General features: G+C 41.7%; 1 protein-coding gene across 1 annotated transcript; it reads left to right on the top strand.

The window, feature by feature from the left end:
* Nucleotides 1-519: 519 nt before the first annotated feature.
* MSL2 (MSL complex subunit 2) lies at nt 520-18,970 on the top strand. The gene is made up of 2 exons (XM_049803277.1): nt 520-1,336; nt 16,075-18,970. Exons 1-2 carry the CDS (start codon nt 1,195-1,197, stop codon nt 17,670-17,672), a joined length of 1,740 nt encoding a protein of 579 aa, XP_049659234.1. The 5' UTR covers nt 520-1,194; the 3' UTR covers nt 17,673-18,970.
* The last annotated feature ends 4,923 nt before the right edge of the window (nt 18,971-23,893 follow it).

Below are 23,893 nucleotides of genomic sequence, written 5' to 3'. Positions count from 1 at the left end.
TATTTGCCAGGCCTGGCTGCAAGCTCCAGGACGCCTGAAGGCAGAGGCGGGGTCCGACTCCTCAGCCCGAGCGGTGGGCGAAGGCGCCCGCCACGACAGAACCACGAAGCCGTGCCCAGCCACTCTAGAGAGAGGCAGGGCCTCTCGTGAGGCGGGGGCCCCGGACGAGGGCAAAGCCTAACCGCCGCGGGCCGGGGGCAAGCGACCCGCCGACGGGACCCCGCCCGCCTGGCGCGGGAGCTGCGGCCCGCCCTGCGCGGAGCAGGCGCCCGCGCTGAGGCGGGGGGAGAGGCGGCCGCTGCGGCGCGCGGCCGCCCCCCCCCCCCCGGCCGGCGCCGCGCCCAGGCCGAGGGCGGCAGGGCAGCCCCGCTCCCGGCGGCGGCGCGGCCGGGCCCCGCTAGAGGGCGCTGCGCTCCGCCTTCCCCACCCCCGCCCCGCGCCGCGGGATGGGCCCCCGCTGCGGGGGGGAAGCGGCCCGGCCGCGCATGCGCGGTGCTGGGCGCTAGACGGCAGCGGCGATGGCTCCGCAGTGACGGTTGGATCTAACGGTTGCTATTGACATTGCGGCGCGGATCGGGCGGCGGATCCTGCCCCGCGAGCGGAGCCCGCCCCGCGGCCGCGCAGCCAGGAGCCACCGGCCCCGCGGAGGAGGCCGCGGCGGCGGCGCCGCGGTGATGCGGCCGCGCTGAGGCCCAGGTGCATCCGCCTCCCTCCCCCGCCGCCGGATCGGGCAGCGCGGCCCGGCCCGCCGCCGCCCTGAGCTGGCTTCGCGGTTCCTCCCTGCGGCCGCCGCCATGCCGGGCCGCCGCTGAGGCGCGGCCCGCAGCGGCCGAGGAAGCGTCCGCTCGGAGAGGAGCAGGGCCCGGGGGAGGGCGGCCCGGCATGGCCCGCAGCCTGGAGTAGCGCCGCCGCCGCCGCCGCCTCCCTGCGCTGTGCGGCTGCGGGCGGGCCGAGGCCGCTGCTCGGGAGCGAGGCCCCGCTGGAGGCGGAGGAGGAGCCAGAGCGGCCCCTCTGACAGGGCCGCCGCGGCCTCCGCGCTGCCGCCGCCGCCGCCGCGCGGCTCCAGGTGGCCCCGGACCAAGGTGACACCCGGCCTGCCCCCGCCCCGGGGCCACCTGCCCCCTCGGCCGGCGGCACGGACTCGGCGCCGCGCTTTCTTCTCACCCCGGAGCCGGCGGCGTGCGAGCGGCTGCGATGAACCCGGTGAATGCCACTGCTCTCTACGTTTCAGCGAGCCGCCTGGTGCTCAACTACGACCCTGGGGATCCCCAGTCCTTTACAGAGATTAACAAGCTCCTGCCCTACTTCAGGCAGTCCCTCTCCTGCTGCGTTTGCGGTGAGGATCTTTCTTTTGTTCCCTGCACAATGAGTCTGCCCTCCCCACCCCCCCGGGGCTCCCCGCACGGCGCTGCGGGCCGGCCCTGGGCCGCGTCGCCCCGGCGGGCCGCCTTCGCCCCGGCCCCGGCCGCCGAAGGAAAGGCTGCGGTAGGGCTTCCCCCCCCCCCCCCCCCCCCCCCCGCCCCGGCCCCGAGAGCCGGGCTGGGCCACGGAGGCGGCCCGGGAAACTTTTCTCAGCCTTCGGCCGCGGAGCCTCCGGCCGCCGGGGGGTGCGGCGGCGGAGCCCACGTGGGGCGGCGGCAGGCGGGTGGGGGGCGCGGGTAACGGCGGGGTTCTTTGCAAGTTGGGAACGGTGGAGTGAAAATAGTTCTTCGCCTTAGACCCGTGTGTCGTGTCCCGCCCCATCCTGTGTCCCGTGTCGTGTCGTCCCCCCCCCGCCCCCCCCAAACCCCAAAAAACAAAACCAACCCGAAGTGTGTGTGTGGCGCGCGGAGGGGGGGAAGTCTGCGGGCAGTATTGGCCAGAAAGATAGAAAGGCGTTAGGGGTCTGCATATCTAACAGCATGGCAAGCTGTAAAGAAAATAATCTGTTGTTTAAATAATTTGTTGTTTTTGTTGAGAGAGCGTGTTTTCCCCAAACTGCAATGCTTCGTTATGGTTGCTTTATTTCATAAAGGGTATGGTAGTTATTAGTGGTTATTGGAATACCCTGGTGTAGTCGAGTTAATTGCTTTTAAAAAGTGATGACTAAGAGAAAGTGTGGTAAAAGATACTCAAAACAATATACAGACCGTAGAGGCAGGGAAATAAGAACTTTGTACTTTTTTTTTCCTCCTCCTTGAAAGGTAAAGAACAAAAAAAGTAATTCAGATTGAAAGCCAGGAATTTTAAGTACACAGAAACAGTATTTGGATTTTTTTTTTTGTCCGTAGCAGATAACTGTCCTATAACAATAATTACCATAAAAAGCACATAGGCTGACACTCTGCTAGGATTTCCCCACTCCCTCCCCCGAAAAAAGAGCATTCTGCATTTTGTGGGCAAAAGCAGTCATCTGGAATTTCAGTATTACAATCTGGGGAACATTGGGAAGGAATTGCATTCTGCTGTGTTTATGAGGTGGGGGCACGTGTCAGTTCCTGGTAGGAAGCTCTGGAATAAGCTGTCAACGTTTCTTGAACTTTCCTTTGAAGCCCTGGTCAGTGTTGGGAGAGGGACTCTGAACTGTTAGACCTCTCAGTTGTTTAATTTTGTTAATTCTCCTTCTTTCCCTCTGGTAGTTTTAAGTCCTGGCCCTGTGTTTGTATTTTCCTAACAGGGTGGACTTAAAGTCTGCTATGTTTGCGTGTGTTTATCTTTACAAATGTGTGTTGTCACACTAAGATTTAATTGAATTACTGTTGTGTATAAAGTTAACTATTTATTTACAGGATCAGGATTTCAGCTGTTGAGGCTGCTAAACTGGTGTTGGATGCTTCCTATCCTGCAGCTATTGGCTCCTCCCACTTAAAGTCCTAGAAAATAGAGATCTGTTTGTACAGGGAAAGAGGGAGCCTGTTCCCAGGATCACTGTGTAGTCATTTCCTGAAATAATATGTCTAAGTTTCTTTTTTTTTTTTTGTGTAACTGATGTCAATATCGATGCACCTCTGCTCTTTATCTCTTGCTTATTACTTAAGGCTCTGTTAATTCCAATCCCTAACTGTGCTTTTTTTTTTTTTCCATAAATCCTTCTTGCTTTTGGTCAGTCACCAGACTGCTTTGGCAGTCTAAAAATAGGCTAACATTTTTCTGATTTTTTTTTAAATTTTTTCTTTAAATAAGATACTTACATAGGGACTATGTGTTTCTAACTACTGTGCTATCTGGCCTCTCCACTTTAAGACTGGTCTTCTGAAATGTGTTCTTTGTTCTCCTTGCCTTGACTTCTTCCCTTCTTGGCCTTTTGCAATCTTATTTTTATACTCTGTGCTATTGAAATTGTCTATCTTTAATTTGTCCCTGCCCAAATTCCTGAGCTATTTTTCCCCTCTTAAGCTTCTCTTGCTTGGTTTTTCTGTCACTCTCAGTTTGGTAGAGCAAACCATGCTTTTTAGTTTGTTTTCTTCTACTGACTTGTGCCGCCATGCATATTCTGACTTACAAACTACTTCTTGATGGTTCCACTTCCTCCTTTCATCCCTTGCTTTCTCTGAATTTTAAGGTTATTGCTTTGGCTTATATTTTTTCTTACTGAGGCTAGCTTTCAGATAACTGTAGCCACTGTTTGTTTCAAGTATTCTGTTTATGAGTGATTCCCCAGTATTCTCTCTCTGTTTCTTGGGCTCCTGTTTGTGGCGTGGTGGCATTCAGAGGCCTCAGCTGGATAGTAAAATACAGTTTCTGTCCTGCAGAGTTGGTAAATTGTCTTTCTTGAACCTGCAGGCAGGCAGTCATGGGAGAGTGGTCCTGCCCAATACAAAACTGTCCACTCTGGCATTGACCAGCAGTCATAAATCTTCAGCTCAGACTAGTAAAGGCAAATTGACCTTTTTCTTGTTTGCTTTTTGTGTTCCTGTTCTCCCACTTCTGTCATGGCTGAATATTGGTGCCTCTTTCTCTCTTTGGCCCTCTGACCACCTTGCTGTGATGTTTTTAAAATACTTTTTTTCTCTTGTACACGTTAGTGCTAAGAGCTGTTACACCTTCTGTGTGTTTAAGGTCATTTAAAGCCTATCCAACTGCCAAACCCTTTTTAACTTCAGTGTTTTAAAAGGTAAAGTTTAAGTACTGAAGTAAAGGTTACTTTGTGAGATGTCATGATCACAAGAGCGAGTGCTATGACTACCCAAACTTAACAGTGTGTTGGTTGGGGTTTTTTTTAAATATTTAAAAGTTTTTCAGATGCTCACTTCTTTCTACCCTATTTGTCTGTTTAGACAATGAGATCCAAATATCTGGGTATGGGTTCATGTACACAGAACAGTGAGTGTCTGGTACTTCCCTTGCACAGATCTTAGCAGAATGCGGTCTTGACTGTAAATGTTTAAAAATCATCCTTTGTTGGAGAAATGCTGCATGAATTATCAGTAATGCATAAAACCCCTACACTTGGTTAAAGTCTCAAGTGTTGGACTTCTAGGACTTCGCTTGGGAAATTACTCCCCAAATTAGTGCTCCTTATGTCATCAGCCTTTCTTCAGTATTTAATGTCTCTGAATGCATTCTGTAATGCTTTGTTATGCTGTAGGTATTAATTCTGCAGTCAGGATTGTCCCTTTAATTTTAGAGAATTGTTTTTAGATGAAACTAGTGACAGCTATATAAATCAACTAACATTATTGTGCTTTCACTATTTTCTCAATGCACTAGACACAAGCCAACTAATTTTTTTCTGATCTGATACGTCTTTTAAACCAGCTCACATAGTAGGGGTGGCGGAAGTTTTTGGACCCACGTAATTATGAAATTCTAATTAAAGCTCTGATTTTAGATTCAAATTGGCACACATGAAGTTCCATCAGTAGAAAGTCATAATGTAAATATAGTATGCCATTGTAAGTTAAGTAAGCCTGTTCTAGGTAGATTTGAGGTCTCTGTCTTACCTGTCTTACCCTATAATGGGTTATAAAGGTTATGTCAATAGTACAGCAGTGTATGTTTCTAGGATTTAAGTGCAATCATGTGATAGTTTCCTAGATGGTGTTGTAGGTAGTGCATCATCCTTATACAGGGATGTATAAGACTATATTTCCTAGAGCTTTTAAAACTTAAAAATAACTGCTCCTGCTTGTGCATTAGACAGAAGATATGTGCCTTATGTGTTTTGAGGATGTGAAATCCGAGTTTCAGTCTCTGGACTACAGTGATTATTATTAAATTGCGTGTTAATACCACATTTAATTTAAAAATAGTTTAGTAGAATTTATGCAACAAACTTCTGTGTTTTAAAAGTACTGCCTGTTGGGATAAAAATGTTCTTAAAAGCGCCTTTCCGTGTTTCAGATCCCATGTAGGTTACTGCAAGTCATTCAAAGGTTCAGTTGGCTTTTCAGCATTAACAGCCTTTTTTGAAATTCAGTTAAATGCTTGTAAGAGACAGGTTGGCAGTCAGATCAGCTTAGCTTTTTATCTGTGGAAAACTTCATCCTGGAACCTCTGAAAGATTGTTATTGCTGATTCAGAATGTGAAAGTGCTTGAAAGGTTGCATGGCTTTAGGACAATGCTTTGCATTTGGCCAGGAACCCAACTGTAGCTTGTGCTGTAGAAATACAGGATAAGAATATGGTTCTTGCCTTGAACATTCTGCGATCTAAGCAAGGGAATGTGAGACAACATGTGGCTTAAGGGAGATTAAGGGGTGGGAAGGAACAAAGAAACAATGCGACAACACTGACTGGTACCTTATACAGCTCCTGTCAAGTGTTTTGAGATAGCTCTTGATAATTTTAGTTAGAGGATTGAAGGCTAAATGTAAAAGTAGCATCAACTGTGGAATGTGGAATCAACTCCCAAGCATGGGGAATGGCATGGATGACCAAAATAATAAAATACAAAATCTTGAATTTTTGTTTTCCTATTTAAAGATTAGTGTAGGGATGTTATTTCCATTCTGCTTTTGTGTAAAACTGTTAGCCTATTTTCTGGAAGTTTTATGCTGTCAGTATAAGTTGAGTCTTATGGAACTCATTCTTCTAGCTAGGTTTGAAATTTCTCTATAGTTGGTGGTAGATTGAGTTGCGTAAAATTTTCCATCTTTGTGCCCTCTTGTCCATGTTGGACCTGTGAAGGCTTCTCCTCTTCTTCCTTGCCCCTCGCTGAGCTAATTCTCCATTGCTTCTGCAGTTCTGACTGCTTCTTCCCCTATGCCAGTGTGTGGTGTGACTTCCTCCGGACCCCTTGTCTATAGCTCTTGGTGACATTGTTATGGATCCCAAATAGAGCTTACTACTTTAGGCTATACTTTGTCACTGGGAAATTGTGAATTAGACCTGTACAGTTTCATTAAACTTTAATGTGAACATTTCTACAAGTATCTAAGGGAAGAAGCACCATAAGCAAGTGGAATACAAACAAATTGCGGCTCTAGAGTAAGTCTTTTTTCCACCGATGGTATTGAGACAATCCAAGGCATGCAGCAGTTATGTGATGTCCTTCAGAGAAAAGAAGATAGTTGGATGACACCTAAATAGATTGAAACTTTCTAGCAAATTCAGTTTCTGGTCACAGATGGAAGAAGGCAGAAGAAACAAACTCCCACTACTAATAAAACTTAATTATATGCATGATACTGGATTATCTATTTGGGATGTGAGCCATGACTAAGTGAGTTAAGCCTGGATATCAGAGTTTTAAAGTGAAAAAACGTATTTAATTTTTGTAAGGGAAAAGTTTAGCCTCGAACTCTCATTCCTTGTCCATTCTCCCTAGATTAAGGAGAGGGAAGACTGATGCATGATCTGTGCTGCCAGATCAGAGTTGCCTTTTATGTTTGAAAAGTGATCTGGATTGGTGCTTTTTTTTTTAAGGTATTTTTTCATTGAAATGTTCTTCTTTCCTCCATTTTCATATATTGGTAGTTTTTAAAAGTATGTTATTTTCCCCTTAAAAATTACTTGAATGGTTGCCAAAATACTTCTGAATTTCTGAAGAATGCGCAAAATAACAAGAATCTCTGAAACAGCCATCGGGCAGCATGGACTATGGGACTAATACCTTCTGCTGCAGGTGTTCTTTTTCTTCTTGTTTTGGAGATAACCAGCATGGGCAGTTGTCTATAAAATGTCTACTCGCACATCTCTGAATACACCAACTTTTAGCCAAGAACATGTTGGATGATTTCTCTTCCTCTTAAAAATCTCCTTACTTAAATTCACTGTTTCCCTTTCCTGTTTTTAAATCCTTTGTGTGACTCTTGGGAGAACAGCTTTTTCAAGGTTGTCTGCATTGTACTGCATAAGTTTTGATGACATAATGTTCTACCAGTTGAATTTAAATTGGTTTCTAAACTAAAAATACTCCTCTGTCTTAGAACAAAATTGAGGTGTAGGAAGATAAGTTAACTGTGGTTTCCACTATAACAGCTGGTTGATAGTGGGCTTCAGAAGAAGGTTGCAAAGTGAAGATTGCAATATTGTCTTCTGATGTGATTTGGGATGAGTGTGTAACTGATTGAGGCAGTGGGAGATAATAGATGGGTTTTGATGGTCACCTGAGGATATTGATTAAACTGATTGCATTTCAGAGTGTTTGAAGAAAAGTTAATATGTTGCCAAGAGGCATCTTTATTGGGACAACTTAGTTGTCTGGGTCTATGGACATAGTGCGTTCAAACACAGATTTCTTTGGTGTTGTTTTCTTACTATGTTATGATTTACAGAATAGGTTGACTAAATATGGAGTAAGCAGTTGCTGGATATGTTGGATGTTGGAGTTCGTTGTGAGGCCAGAAAAGATTATTTGCATCTAGTATATGACTTGAGAAATAACGTATAGCACAACCTTTCTTGAGCGCTGAAAAGAATTCACTTTGAAGTCCTTCAATGATGTAATTTGTTACTCTCTTGTCTCCTGAGCCTTGCAGTCACAGCACAGGGCTTGCTCCTTCTCCAGTGGTCTTGAAGAGCACAGTTCACTTTAAGATTGCATGGTTAATCCTGATGGTGCCAGCATTTTTGTTTGGTGGGAAAAAATAGTTTTCATTACTCTTTTTGTTTGCTCAGAGAAAGTGATCAACTTGATCTATAACTTTCAAAGCAAGTTTTAACTCTTATGAGTGTTCATGCTGCATAAAAACATGTTTAATGAAATTAATCTCCTACCCATAGGAGAAATGTTAACTTTGCCATTTAAAAGCTCTTAAAATACAGCAACCTTGACTTTTGGAAAACATCATAACATGAAAATTTTACATTGGATGGTGAACAAGATTAATTTCTCTATCTTTTAAAAGCCTGTTCATTACAAAGTTTGAACTTTGCCACCTAGTTTGTTAAAAATACATTCAGAATTTTTCCAGTCAGTGATTTTGTAAACACAAAGACTTTCAAACAGAAATATAACTTTGACACAGGACTTGTTAAAATATGTTCTGTTGTTTATTATGCAGGGGACAGAGTCAGAGAACAAAGCAGTCCCTTCTACAGTTAAAATGCAATTTGTTGTTATATTTCTGGTTTTTTTTCTTGAACTTTAGCTAAAGAGGTTGACTGTGTTTCTCCAAATATACAGAAAAATAGTCTAACTGTATTCATATAATGGTTAATTTGGGTTCCCATGGTGTTCAGACCAAAAATAGTGCAGTTTTGATTTTTCCAGGATCTCATACAATCATTAATTCTTTAGTTGTGACCATTCCTATATGAGGGTAATAATTTCTGTAGCTAATTTTTCATAGATGTTTGTTGATGGAGGATGGTCAGAAATATTCAGCAGCCAGCAGAATGTTTGCTCTGATAAAATTTTGAAATAAGTTTTTTGGGGCTTTTTTTAATGCTTTTTTTATGTGTCGCCCATGTTTCCATTTCACCTGATAGGGAATCTGTGAATGCTTGTGAATGTCTTTGGACAAATTCTAGTGGCACCATTGTTGTTGTGGTGATCTAAGAGCAAGATGGTGTTTTCAGGAAGAAATACTATAATTTAGTTCACAGGTGAACTCTTACTGTTTCAGAACTGAAAAAGGATTGTGTGCTGAAAGTCTTGGGCAATTTTTTCTATTTCTAGTTTTTGGCTGAATAAAACTATTTGTGTCTACGAAGCCTTGTCTCACAAAACCCATGAAAGGATAAGTACGTTTCTAGTGTTGTCATTGTGAACTCCTCTTATTTGCAATCTGTGTTTTGTAGACTAGGTTCAAAGTTTTGTGCTAGTAATATTGCAGATGCGTCTTGCATCTTCAGGCCTCTCAACCAAGAGCGTGGTTGCTGCAAATGTTGATTTGTTTTCTGAACACTGGGAAGTGGGTGTAGGATATCTGGGTGATAGGTGGCACCTCTGCCACATGATCCAGTAGGTTTCTGTATGATGAGAAAAGTCGCCAAACATTTTTCTAACTGGGACAGTTTGTCAGGGCAGGGGTAGCACAAACCTCCATCTGGTGAATCTGCCTCTTGTATTTGGTGCAGTATTTTTGACATGTATCAACCAGACCATGGTTCAAGCCCACAGTCTCGAGCATACGGTTTGGAAGGGGTTTATGTTCGGGCTTGAGATCTGTGTAAGTAGACCTTTTACTGTTGTCTTGTCCTTGGCAGTTGTCCCTTGCACTAACCTCTCTTGAAGTTTCTCTGGGTTTATTTAGTTATCTTCTTTTCTAGTAAGTATTCAAATCTTTCACCTGTATAAAACAGATGTTACATATTTGTTTTATTTTTCTGCAGATGTTTAATAGACCTTTTCACTATCATATGCCTGCCTGCCTGCCTATCATCAAGTAGTGCTTCTAGGTTTTTTTATCAAACTCTGAAAATGCTACTGCTTTTATGGTCGCATTTTTCTTTTGCATGTTTTGTTTTGAAACCTCATTGAGCTACTTATTCTTCAGTCAGATCTAGCTGATAATTTGTTAGATGAAAAGATGCTGTGTGGGGTTGAAGAAGGGAGCAGTGCAGGCAAATTGTTAAGGGGAGCAAGCCTTTTCCTTTCAGAGGCTGCTTCAGCTGAAGTACAGGTAGGTGGATAGCTGAACTTCAAAAAGCCTATCCAGTGGTACTGCCAGTCAGTGAGAACTAGCTCCCATCCTTCAGAAGGTGGTTAACTCTGAAGCTTGACTATAGCAATTTGTTAGAGCTTACTGCTTGTTGCTAATTAGTTTAGTAGAAACAATCAGATCGCGTTTAATCCAGAAATGAAAATGCTGAAAGTGTAGCAGTCCAACTGTTAAATCTCCAGCTTCTGGTTATTGCTTTGAGGTGCTTGCCATATATTAAGTCTAATGCAGAAGTATATGTGTGCTTCATCAGATTGATTATAGCTGCCTGTTTTTTAAAACTTGCTAGATTCACAGAGCTGTAGAATTTCTATCTGACTAATCCAAAGTTTGGAGACACTTTTTGTAATCTTGGTTTAAAAATGAAATGATGGTCATGGTAGTGTTTGATGTTAACAGATTTAGCTGGTGCAGGTGAGCTTTCTTCTCCCCTTCATCATGGATGCCAGTCCTATTTTTATGTTGTGTAGCAGATACACCACTTCAGTCAGAGTGAAAGGAGTAGAGGGCTGGGCTGTTGAGTTTTCCGCTTGCTTGCTGTGCACTATGAAAGGAGGGTGACTTCTGGTGATATGAATGCAACCAAGAATTAAAGACTGTTTTGGCAGACAAATGCTGGAGATAAACCCCAGTGATACATTTATTTCTACTTGTAACAAAATTTGACATCATAATTTTTTTTCTAGTTGACTTGATCAAATTAAGATTTAATAGTTTCATCATTGTTAACACTACGAGTTGTTAAAAAAGGCAATATATTATGTTTCAGTAGGCTTTTCCAAGGGTGCTAAATTAGTTATTGTGTTTAGCCCCTTTCCTAGGGCATTATATTTCTGCCTTTGCTGAGGATAGATGAGAATGGAAGATGGTGACCTGTTCCGATTAAAGTCTTTCTTCTCAGTGAATTTCATCCATTTGGAGTGCATTTGCTGGATATATACACCTAACAATTGCATTGATTCCCAATTCTTCTCCTCCCTTTGGTCTCTGAGATAGAATTTGCAGATGCTTCCCCTCTTCCTGCAGCTGTGAAGTAAGCTCATTAAGGAACACAATAGGAAGTATTCCTTGTGGTTTAAATGACCTCCCTCCTGGTAGCAGCCTTTCCAGGACAGCTGTGATACTTTGTAAATAATATATTAAAAGTATTTCCTCTGTATATGCTGTTTATTAATTTTAAGTGCTCATATTAATGTCGATGTTTAGTAAACCTTTCTGAAAGTAGGATAGTTAAGAGCTGGTGCTGTTTAGGGAAAACCTCTTATTGGAGGCTTTGTAAGAACATGATTTTGCTTTTGGTGCATTAATATACCCCTTACAAAAGAGAGTGAGAAAAGACAAGGCAAAGTTTAGTAATACCAAGCTATTTAGGGTGGTAAAAATGAAGGCCTGCATTGAGTAATCATGGAAGGATCTTATGCGGATGAATGACTGCGCAATAAAATGACAAATTAAATTTAGCTTAGATAAATATTAAATTATAAACATGGAAAAAATATTAACTTCTCAGAGCCCACCATTTTTATATCTTGCAGATCTCTATAAATTTGTAAATTTATAGAAAGGGGTAGCACTGATGGCTACCAGCCAAAAGTGAGATCTTGGCCTTGCAATAGAAAACTCCATGAGAATGTCAGCTCAGTACTGAGTCTCAATCAAAAAAGCAAAGCAAATGCTAAAAATCAGGACTGGATTAGAGAATAAAGTGGAGAACTTTATTATGGCACTATATAAAGCTGTGGTTCACCTGCATCTTACGTTGTTGAAGTTGTGGTCCTCCCATCTCAAAAAAGAACTGTGGAAGAGTTAGGGGAAGGGTGATCCAACGGAAGGAACAACTTCTATACAGTCTGGAAAAGAGACAGCTTGGAGGATTACGTGGTATATGTCTGTAAAACCATGAGTAGTGTGGAAGAGAGGATAGTGATTGACTGTTGCTTCATCCAACACCAGAACCAGAGATTGTCAAGTGAAACTATGAAGAGTAATGCTCAAACCAAAAAGGTCATTCTCAGCACAGTGGATTGCTGACAAGGGACCTCCTTGTCAAAGCCTGCTGTGACTGATGACATTTGAAATGGTTAAAGAGGAGATGAGGCAAGCCTAAGGAGGGAAGCCGAGAGTTAGAGTACATGGAAACCCCATCTCCCACGAGAAGTATCTCAGCCCATAGTGGTTAAAGGCTGGGCAAGTATTAATTGTTTGCTTGCCTTGTTCTTACTCTATGCCCTAAGCATCTGCTTTTGGCCACTAGTGAGATGGCCTGCTGGGCTAGATGGATCTAACTCAGTATGGTTATTCTTAGGAGTTTGAGGATGGGCTAGGTAACATCTTGGAATCCTTCCTGGTTTTATTTTCACGGTGGAGTTCATAATCTTCATCTGGGAAGATCTGGTAATTTGCAGCATCAAATGAGTGTTACGCCTTGGGAGCCTGTACAGTCCAGCAGTTTGGAATGTCCCAGAGCTTAGTACCTCCAGATTCTGGGTAGCAGCTCGGGTGTTATCTTTCTGGGACAGCGTTGCTGACTTACTACCATTCCCTGAGTATTAAAAGTAATGAAACTTAATTTTCTGTGAATTTGCATCTCATGGTTGACTTTTTTTTTTTTTTGCCTAATGATACTAAAGCTGAAGAGAGTGATAGGTGCCACAGAATCCATACGAGAGAAACTTTGACTGAAGAATGAGTATTAAATGAGATATGAGCTCAAGCTGAAAATATTCCCACATCTCAGGCATTCCTAGTGTCTCTCCTGTGTAGGTTGCCTGACATTTACTGACAGTAGAACTCACTCTGTTCTTTGCTTCAGTGAGAGCATGTGAAGTGTTTTGTCTTGTCTGTCCGTCTGTTTTTTGTCCTCAAAGCTTCAGGAAATTTAAATTTTTCAGTATCCTCTTCTAGCATCATACCCATTCAACAGTTTCAGCCAAATTTATTTTGGGAGAAATAAAATGCACAGTTGGCGATGACTTTTTTTTTCTTTAAATCTCATTAATAATTAAATTGGTATATTGTTTATTTGGTTCCACCTCTGAAGTATTTTAGTGCTTCAGAATCTGTAAAGCATTGATCATTGTAACTCATACTTAATTATCATAAGTAGGAAAAAGAGGCTAAAGGTGGATGAAGGAGCACACCCAACTGCTTTGTTTCATTGTGTATTGATGCTGGTGGGCTTTTGGTCCTGGAAGCACTGTGGATGCATGTATTTTTATGATGGCTTCTGAAGTCTCGAAGTATTAAATGAACAAGTGTTAGGTGTGTTTGCCTCCTGCATTGGTCCTGGCATGGCTTTCTGCCTGTCCTGTTGGAAAGACTCAAGATCCAGAAGGGACGGACAATTGTTTGTGAACTCGTTGTGCTTAAGGACATGACTTCTGAGACTAGCTGATGTGATTTAAAGCTTTCTTTTGTTTTTCCGCATGGGAGTTGGGGACTTTTCTCACAAAATCAAATCCAGTCTTGCGACCATGATGGACATCTCTGCCTGCGTTGCTGTTTATATACTGTCATTTAAAGGGAACTTTAAAAAAAAAAAAAATCCACTGCAGGTTGGATTGTGTGACTTCCATGTTCCATCTGTTGGCTTCAAATCTTCACTGTTTAACTTGAGTGTTTTGCTATTGTCTTCTCATGGTGGGGTCTTGCGGGGTCACCCTTCCTCAGTCAGCCCTTCCTCATTAGATTAGCAAAGAAAAGTTAAACACCTACTCTTTGGTCGTGAAGTGCATTTCCCATCAAGTATTGCTGTAATTGTGCTTTGAACCTTTCTCTGTTCTACAGCTTCTCCTATCCAGTGTTCCTCCTGCATCACTTTCAATTAACTGTGTTCAAATACAGTGCATTTCCCTACAGCCCCTGTTCCAGTCGAGCTGTAGTGGCAGTTCTCATTATTTGACATTGTGTCAAATTGTGTGTCACCTGCCAACTTTCTAAACAATTGTATTTTCTCTTAGTTTATTAAAAAAATACTACGTAATGATGACTTCAGCACTGACTCTTGTTATTTCTTGGTCAAAAACCAGTTTACATCAAGCCACTTTTACTGAAAGACAGCTCAGGTGGAGGGCTGTGGAGCAGTCCTTTCCCAAAGAGGTACCAGGGAACTCAGATTGCAAAGGGAAAATGGGATAATAGCCTGCTCACTCACAGAATTTAAGTGTTGCAGAATTACTGTGCTAATGCAAATTTCCTATTTAAACACATACAAAAGGTTGAATTTTCAAAAGTGGGTTGAATGGTGAAAAGCACAGAGGGTTAGGTTAGGAAGGGGGTTGGAACATTTTGACACAGGCTACAGAGTGAGGGACAAGTTTCATACTTTTAGGTGCTACTACAGCCAAGGGTTAGTATAGTATGTCTTGTTCTTCTGCCTGAGGCCTTGGGTTCTCGACTAAGGTAATGTAAGGTAGAAAGGTTGGGTTTTATTAGTTGGTAACTTGGTCCACTCAACTAGATCCAGTTAATTAGATCCCTTCAAAGCGCTGTCATGAGAATCTGTTACAGAAGGTCTGTGTGATTAAAAGTTCCTTGGCAAGTGAGTGATGAGAGAAAGTATCTCTCTTTGATGCAGTTTTTTTAATCTCAGTCTGTTTTAATGCATGCACTTTGCTTTCTCATCCCAAATTGTTTCATTTTATTCATGTGTTCGTAACAGCATGTTTTCACTTTGGAAAATCTGGGTGAGAATTCACTGATGGTTGTAACTCATCCAGCAAAGGCTCCTTATGAGAGAAAGGTCTGATCAAAGCTGAAAATCTGCTGCTTGGAAAGGACGGGAAACCTGTTGCTGTAGATTACTATAGATACTCTGAAATTTAATTTAGGTGTTAGAGTATCTTTCTGGCCTAGAGCTAGCTAGAAATAGCAAAGTGATACTGTCATTTTTCTGGATATAGTTACTAGTTGGATTATTTCTGTACAGAATTTCAGTTACTTCTGTTCTTTCCTATTTTATCCTTGTGTGTTAACTTGGTTTGGTCTTAAATAAAAACAAAAACATTCTTCCAGGTTTTTACAATTTCAGAGATCTGGAGACATAATATTCCAGATTGTCAGTATGGGGTGTCTGAAACTTTCTGTGTTGTCAGGTGTGTTGATTCCTTCAGCAACTGATTTTTATTAGTTTTCTATTCTTAACAGTAAGATCTTAGAGAAAATCCTTTCTTCTGATTTCTTTGTGCCTGCCCAGGACATGAGCTGTTGTTGCCACTTTGAAGAATTTAAGCATCACCACTGTTTTAAGTATTATTTCACTGATACGTGTCTGTGAATTAGAAAACTGGGAGCCATTACTCCCCAGGAAATGTTAATAGCTGCCTTGTTGTACCTTCTGGTTTGGCACAGGAGTGATCTATCGGAGAGCAATATAGTCTTTTTTTTTTTAGATCAAATGTATTACTAGGTGTTCTATTCAATGTTTATAAGAATTCATGGGATCCATTTAACATTTGTTGCTTGCAAAGTTAAAAACTTTGTGCTTTATTCATGGCATTGACTGTCACAAAGCTAGGCTCTATTTTTAGTCTTAGCTAAACGAAAAGTAAAAGTCTGCTGTGTCTTCTTTCCTTTTGGGGTTGATATTACATCATTTTTACTTTCCTTTTAGAGTTTTCCTCTGCTCCATTGTCATTTTCACTAATTTAATTAAAATCTCTGCAGTAGCTCTTCATGGGAGTTTATTGTTGCACTTTTGGTAAATTCATAGAAATCTTGTGTTTTGTAAGTTTCAATGGAAGAAACGGCTGAAGGGGACAAGGGAATCGGTAGTGTTTCAGTGGAGAGTGTTTCTAAAGGCTTTGGCAGCACAACAAATTAGAAGAAAACCGTCACACCATAATTTTTTTTTTTAATTTGACATTGTTTTAAAACCAGATATAGCAGCTGTGAAAACTTTTACAGGCTATTGTGTGGATGGTACATTTTCTTGTGACTTACTGAACTTTGTCACGCAGTTTTTTGACAGTAAAAAAAAAATCATCCCATATTATCCTGGAAGCCTGCCTTGAGTCCATTGTAATCTTTCTCTTTCTTTTTTCCTTAGGAAATTTGCTTCAAGACCCTATTGCTCCTACCAACTCCACATGTCAGCATTATGTCTGCAAAACTTGTAAAGGCAAGAAGATGATGATGAAACCATCATGTAGCTGGTGCAAGGACTATGAACAGTTTGAGGAGAATAAGCAACTAAGCATCTTAGTGAACTGCTATAAGAAACTCTGCGAATACATAACGCAAACTCCACTGGCACGAGATATTATCCAAGCAGTTGATTGTTCTGCAGATCTTTTGGCTTTGCTCAAAGATGGATCACCACTCCATGAAGAGACAGAAAAATCTTCTGATACAGCCTTGGCTTTGTGTTTGACACATTCCCCAGTACCTTCAACCTCAGAACTCACAACTGATCCTCCAGCTAGTTTTACATCAATACCTGAAAGCACACACAACATTGATATTAGAAGTTCTGTTATCAACGGGTTGCCCAATTGTAATGGGCTTTCAGTAGATAAACTTGGAGTGAATATTCCTTCTCCTGAACACGCAAACACAATTGATGTCTGTAGTACTGGAGAGTATATAAAAACTGAAGATATCTCTAGCAGCCTGCAGCCTGTGTGCGACACAGTTTCTACTAGTGACTTGTGTACGACAGGCATTGACATCTGCAGTTTCAGTGAAGATATAAAACCAGGTGGCTCACTTCTCCTTAGCGTCGAGGAAGTTCTCCGGAGCTTAGAGACCGTTTCAAATACTGAAGTCTGTGATTCTAATTTGCAGTCCAGCTTGGAAGCAAACATGACTAATGGCCCTTTCCTTCAGCTTTCTCCCCCACCTCTTAGCCATAACATTTTCATGTCCACAGATGCTTCTCCTCACGGAATCTCCTGTACAGCGGCGACGCCTAAGGTGGTTAAGCTAAACAGAAAGCGATCTCGATCAGAAAGTGACAGTGAAAAGGTTCAACCTCTACCCATTTCCAGCATCATCTGTGGCCCAACACTGGGAGCATCAGCTCCTGTAACGGTAAAACAGGAAAATAAAATGTCTTTGCAGCCTATTGCAACTGTACCTAATGGAGGCACTACTCCCAAAATAAGTAAAACTGTGCTGCTGTCTAACAAAAGCATGAAAAAGAATTTAGAACATGCCCCTAAGAAATCTCACCCGAAAGCCAAACCAGGGGTGCTGAAAACAAAAGACAAAGCAAAGGAGAAAGTTCCTAGCAGTAATGTTATGCCAGGAAGCCCAACAAAAACTGTGTATAAAAAGCCACAAGAAAAGAAAGGGTGTAAATGTGGTCGTGCCACCCAAAATCCAAGTGTTCTTACATGCCGTGGCCAACGCTGCCCTTGCTATTCTAACCGCAAAGCCTGCCTTGACTGCATATGCCGTGGCTGCCAAAACTCATACATGGCTAATGGGGAGAAGAAGCTGGAGGCATTTGCAGTGCCAGAAAAGGCCTTGGAGCAGACTAGGCTTACTTTGGGCATTAATGTGACAAGCATTGCAGTGCGCAATGCCAGCACAAGCACCAGTGTAATCAATGTGACAGGGTCACCAGTAACTACGTTTTTAGCTGCCAGTACACACGATGATAAAAGTTTGGATGAAGCTATAGACATGAGATACGACTGTTGAATCTTTCTTTTCCCTGCCATCAGTAGGGGAACTGCTACAGTTTTAAGGCAGCTATGGTTCTGTTTAACTTGCTGGAGCTCCTGCGTTTAGATCACTTGTATCAAGTGTTTTTCATTGCTATGTTATGTGTATTAGTGTCTGGGAAATAGTTGCAGATAACGGAGGAGTTACCCTAAAACTGTTTTTAGTTCTTACAGCACCTCATAGTTTGAGATCAATTGCTGATGTAAATGATTTTATCACAAGATTTTTGGCAAAGAATACATTAACCTCATTGTACTCGGTCATGCTTTGTGCTCAGTCAAAGCTTCTGCTTAAATGTGGAAAGGTGGTATCTAGTTAGTCCATCTAAATTGTGCTAGATTATGATGTAGAAAAGTAATTATGGATTAGTTACAGTCACCATTACTAGAAAATCACCTAATATTCCTGTAGGAAATGCAGCACTGAGCTGGGGAATACAGTTTGAAAAGGGTAGATAATTTCCCATGGTGAGAATTGACTACCTACTCTATGGAACAGTTTAAAAAAGTTTAGTAATATACTGAGGAAGCTAATAGCTCAGAAAGCAGCTCAGTCTCCAGACAAGGGTCAGGAAGATCAGTGGTTAGATATGAATGTCAGACTGCTGACTTGGATACATTGTCCCCGTTAACAACATCACTCTCTTTTTTGTTTTCTTGACAATTCCAATGGTCATGTTCCCTGACTATTTTGGCTGGGGCAAGAAAATTACTTGTACACGAAGTTTTATTAGCACCATTCTCTCCCACCCATCCCTCCCTTTTTTTTTTCTGGAGTTCCTGCTGATTTTATTGCTGTTGCTTCTAGAAAAGAGAGGGGTTTGTGGGCTACAGAGAGACTCCTTGGCTGATTTTTCTCTCTCCTTTGCTGATCAGTGCCTGGGATACACAGAGACTTCCACAGCAGTTATGACCATTGGGGGTGATTTGTTTGTTTGTTTGTTTGATGAAGTTTGTACTGCAATAGACTTGGGACCCATCCCCCTGAGGGTAGTTCTTCGCTGACAGGCATCTTTCAGCTGGGGCAGAGGATGGATTGCTATCTAAGGTCAAATATTTCAGATGTTTGTTAGACACAATAAGTGGTACAACTCACTCCACCCAGAATCTGTCTAATTTTCACTAATATGTTGAAAGTAGCTTTCGAAGGTTAGTGCTTTTCAACCTGGGCTGAAAGGCTCTAAAATGGAAAAATAACACAAAGTTGTCAAAGAGCTTATCTCAGAAAGTGTTAAAATGAAAGCACCTTTATAGGAATTCAGCTTTATGCAAAAATGGTTTATTTCAGCGCAACCCCTAAATATGAGTACAAGCGGAAGAATTCAGTCTTGCATTTAGGGCTTCACTGGCAGCCTAAAAAAGTCAGATTACTTCATGAAAGCAGAAATTTCTCCTCTTTGAATGATATAGCACAAATTAAATATGGGCTGACTAGAATACAAAACATTACCTTCTAATTTAAAAGGCTATTCCTGTTTCAACAGCATGTTAAATAGTGTGTGAATTTTTTGAGTTACTTCACTGCTTCCATCTTTCATTTTATTCATCTAATGAACCCCGCAGCGCTTTCCGACCTAACGTTAGGTGTATTTTGATTTGGCACAAAGCATGTACAATGATGGTTCCTCACCTAAGAAATAAGCAAAAACCTTTGGACACAAATGACACCTCCTTTTGTTTTGTAGTGTACCATGGTGTCATTTTCTGTGAATGTGGTCAGATCTTTTTGTTGGTTTTGGTTTGTTTCTCCCCCCGTCTTTTCTGTGGGGTGGGTAGGGTGGGGGGTTAAAGCCATAGGAAGAAAAATGTGATGTACGTGTCCAGTCTGTACTTTTTTGTTTTTGTTTTGCAAGAAGAGTTGAAAAATATTTTTGATAATGAGTAAATGGTGGAAAATGCTTCTTAGTATTCTTGTCTTTATTTGCCAACCCAAGTACCTAAGATCTGTGTTTTTTAGCCCTCATGAGATTTAACTATGTCCTATTAAAATGTATTTAGTTAAACTTGTATGTGATTTTTGTGTTGACCCAAAAGGATCCTACCATTTTCTAATTTGGTGGTTTGATCGTGACCTACTAATGTAAATCTGTTTATTAGTCCACTACGTGTAAGAAAAGTAGCCAAACCGGAGTCTGATTTAAAGGGAGTAAACTGCACAGCATGGGTTGTTTCTGAATGCTTTTGCAGAGCTGTTAAGTTTTGCTGAGATTGTTGATGGTACATTTATTAGGACGTTCATTAAATTAAATACATAGTACCTTTGCTCCAGAAATGTGGGAGTACTTGGAATCTTTACTATCTCACTGCTGCATTAAATATGGTACCAAAAGTTGGAGAATTTAGGTCAAGTGTGTTTTGGAACTGTCGACAGGAGAGCCCTGATCACTGATGTAAAATTGCAAATGGTAGATTCAGGTTGTTTCTAAAAACATTTCCTTTTATGCTGCCACGTTCTTGAAATGTATATTAAAATTCAAATTGATTTAATAAATGTTAGTTTTCTAATTCTATTTTGCAACTGCTAAGGGCAATCAGTGTGGCATATGTTGAACTTACTGTCTAAATACTACTTAGTCCGTTGATGACTAATTCTGTAATTGTTTAAATTAGGGTTGGCTTGGTTTGGTTTTCTTAACCTCCTGGCTAGTTGTTCTTGAGTTAGCTGAGCAATGGAAAGGATTGTGATGTTGCTGAAAATAATTGCAGTGGTTCTAGTTTGCAAAGCATTAGTTTCCATTTTACAGCAACACAAGCAGCATGCTGTTTTGGGACCTTCCAGCGGCAGTTTGAAAACTTAGTCCAACACAGCCCTCAGCGAGGACTTGCTGGCTGGTGGCCGTACATTGGGAAGCACCCAGGAATCACGAGGATCCTTTTGGCTCCAGCTTAGCCTGGGCTGGGCTAGCAGGAGTTCCCCAGCTGCTGTCGACCAGGCGTTCCTCCTGCAGTGCTACGAATTTGGGGAACTGTTCTTGGTGTTAGCATAGAGGAAGCTGCTTTGGGGATTCCTTTTCATATAGGAAATGCTTGGTATTTCAGCTTTCTTCCCATCCTCTTGAAGACAGTGATTAACTTTCAAACATTTATTAAAATCCTGTAATTTGTAGGGCTGCAGCAGAAAGAAAAAGCAGCAGTTTATAAAATGTTTTGCTGGGGGAGTCTTCCTGCCTGAAAACGTGTTGCAAAGATGGAAAGAACAGAACTCCTGGAAGGGGTGGACTTCCGATCACGTGTAGTGGTACAAAATTGGTCTTAGTGCTTTTCACCAGTCAGACCTGAACATGTGGAAGATGCTCTTTCCAGAAGGAGAAGACATACAAACTTTCGTTTTGAGTGGAAAGCCTCTTTCCATATATCGTACATCAGTGAAATCACTGGTTGGAATTAGATCCTGGAGGGAGGAGGGAGAGGGAGACAAAACTAGAAATGAACGCTTGGATCACATTGACCTTGTGGCTCTTCTAGCAGTTCATTCATGCAGGCGATGTTCTTGCTCTCTGGCTTGTCTAACCCTATGGTACAGTGCCTGTGAACAATGGGGTCACAACAGACTCTTCTGTTTTCTGTTGAACTCCCTGCAGATGTTCTTGTACACACATACGAGTTTTAAAACATGACTGCAAACTGAGGAGGCAGGTAACAGTTGTCTTCTTGCACAGCTGCTTCCATTTGTGTCATCATTACATCTTGGAGGCTGTCCCCCTGCAGGCACCATAAAATTTTGTATTGTTGGAAGAAAGCTGTAGAGTTACTGTGTAGCAGCAGTCTGACATAAAACCTGAAAAGCCTGCTTTCCAAGGCAGGTACTTACGGCACAGCAAGGAGCTGCTCATTTAGTGAAACTCTGACAGACTTTCAAGAAAAAGATCATACAGATGCGGCACGAATTGTGCAAAGATTCTGGCATGATCCAGAATAAAAGCATCCACATCATCCCCCCACCTCTGACATTTTTTAATGTATTTAATTTTTATACAAATTATAAAAAAAATTATTGCTAACTAACTTTCTGAGACGTGAAGTGATAAAAAAGAGCAGCTTTGTGTGTTAGAATCATACCAAGTATGTGGCATAGCTGATGAAATTCACTCTGAAAGGTATATGCTGCTATTTAAAGTAGCACTGATAACATTGCAAGCAGGTCATCTTTGTCTGGTCTTAACGATTTAGTTTTTCAAATTGAAGTGCCTTTGGTTTTTTTAAAGAAATCCAGAGGTTCCCACCAAAAAATGACTGTGCTATAAACAGATTTAGGCACACAGGGGAACACTGACCCATCAGTCTCACAGATGAAGTAATACAATAATGTATTCTGCTTGAGCATTTGCATATAATGAAATTAGAAAAGGCATTGCCTTTGCCCTTTCCCCTTCCCTACTTCTTCCCCCCTTTCCCCCCTTCATTCCACTTGCAGAAGATCCAAGAGAGGTCTTTTTTTCAGGACGGGTTAAAATGAGGGAGCTTGGCATTTTGGTAAGTCAGCACAGGGATGGTGCTCTGTGTTGAGGATGAAGACGTAACAAAGGTAAGTGGTTGGATTACTTGTTTTCCCCAGTATTTTTGAAAAGCAAGCCTGGAATTTTGGCTTTGGCAGGCTTGCTGATGGGTAACTGGGTGGCATGAGCTTAGCAGCAGCAGAGAAGGTGATTTTGGGACAGCAGCTGGAGATGAAGTGAACAATGCTCTAGCCCACCACTACAAGACAGGTTTTACTTTTTAAATTCAAAAGTCCTTTATTTGCCAAAAAAGAAGAAAATACAAAGTAAAAATACAAAGATAAAACCATGCCAGCACAAAATGTCTCCAAACTACTTTGCAAAAGTATGAGAACCTTTATTGTTAAATATTCAGTTTCTAAAACCATCATCCAGTGATACAGAGAAAAGATTAGAACAAAAGGGTAAGCACTGTTTGCATGTTTTTCTTACAGTAGCTCATGCTCTTTATTGAGGTTCATTTTTGATTGCATAGACGTAAGATACTGTGATTTAAAAACGCTGTACTCCAAAAATACATATGATTAACGTGACACTTCAGTGACCTCTTTTTTTTTTGGCCTTTCAGGCCTATTTTGTTTTAGTAACTAAGCACAGTACCTTGGTTAGAGTATTTCGAGTCAGCTTTCTTAAATCCTTAGTTCAGGAGAGCAGGAAGGCTTTCCCCAATGTTTTCTGTAAACCTGAGACTGACTGGAATTTCTTTTTTGCTGTCCATGTCTGTTTTGCAACACTGCCGCTTGGTGGCAGACCGGCAGAAGGGGAGCTAGGTCAGTGCCTGGGGTTTGCTGATGAAAACTGTAATATAGCAATTAACTACTGAGATTTTAGAAGAACTAAAAAAAAAATAAAAAAAATAAAAAAAAATTCAAGCTAGTACCATTCCAGCAGTAATTGCATGTGGTTGTATCGAGCTAGATCTCCAATCTTAGTACTGCAGAGAGAGAATATTTGTAAATATAAAAATAAAAAGCAAGGGGTTTGTAAAGACACAGGACAATTTTGCTAGACAACAGCAGACTAGAGAGAACAAACACAAATGTATTTTTCTTTTACCATGCAAAACTGAATTTTACTCACTTTTCTGACTACTTGTAATGAAAAAGGAATCCAGCTCATAACAGACCTCAGTCTGAGCTGGATTTACAATGAAAAATGCATGATCTCTCTTCAAAGGTATGCAACATCTAAAGTGGCATTGACAGTTAGAGACAGGAGGCCAAATCAGAGCAGGGTGGACTCCTACAAGTTTTCTGTGCGGTGATTCTTGGCTTGCGTCATTCTAGAGAGCTTGCTGACCTCTAAAGCTGGTGTGTGTTGCAGCTCAGCAGGTTCTGGTGTCTGTATTCACAAACATCCTTGTCTTCTTACGTTTTGACTATCCCAGAAGGAAAAGCTAAGTAGTAGGAGAGGAGTTCCCAAATTTACCGTGCTTATATACTGCAGATTTAGAAACCTTCCATCCAGAGCAGCTGTGGACAGGGCTAAGTCACAAATGGGGTGTAGAATATCTCCTTTACTAATTCCTCTGTGACTGCTGAATTATGGTTATTTTCAAATGTATTAGCAAGAGAGAATGGGTTTCTACTCCTGGAGTAAATAATATAAATTACTGCAAGTTTTGCACCGGCACCATGCTAGCAGTGGCTTCTGTAGCTTGTCCTTATATTCACATATAAGGCAAAACATTTACTGTAGTTGG

This window comes from Accipiter gentilis, chromosome 6 (assembly GCF_929443795.1).
Source record: "Accipiter gentilis chromosome 6, bAccGen1.1, whole genome shotgun sequence".
Taxonomy (NCBI): domain Eukaryota; kingdom Metazoa; phylum Chordata; class Aves; order Accipitriformes; family Accipitridae; genus Astur; species Astur gentilis.
This window is presented reverse-complemented; position numbering and strand designations above follow the sequence as displayed.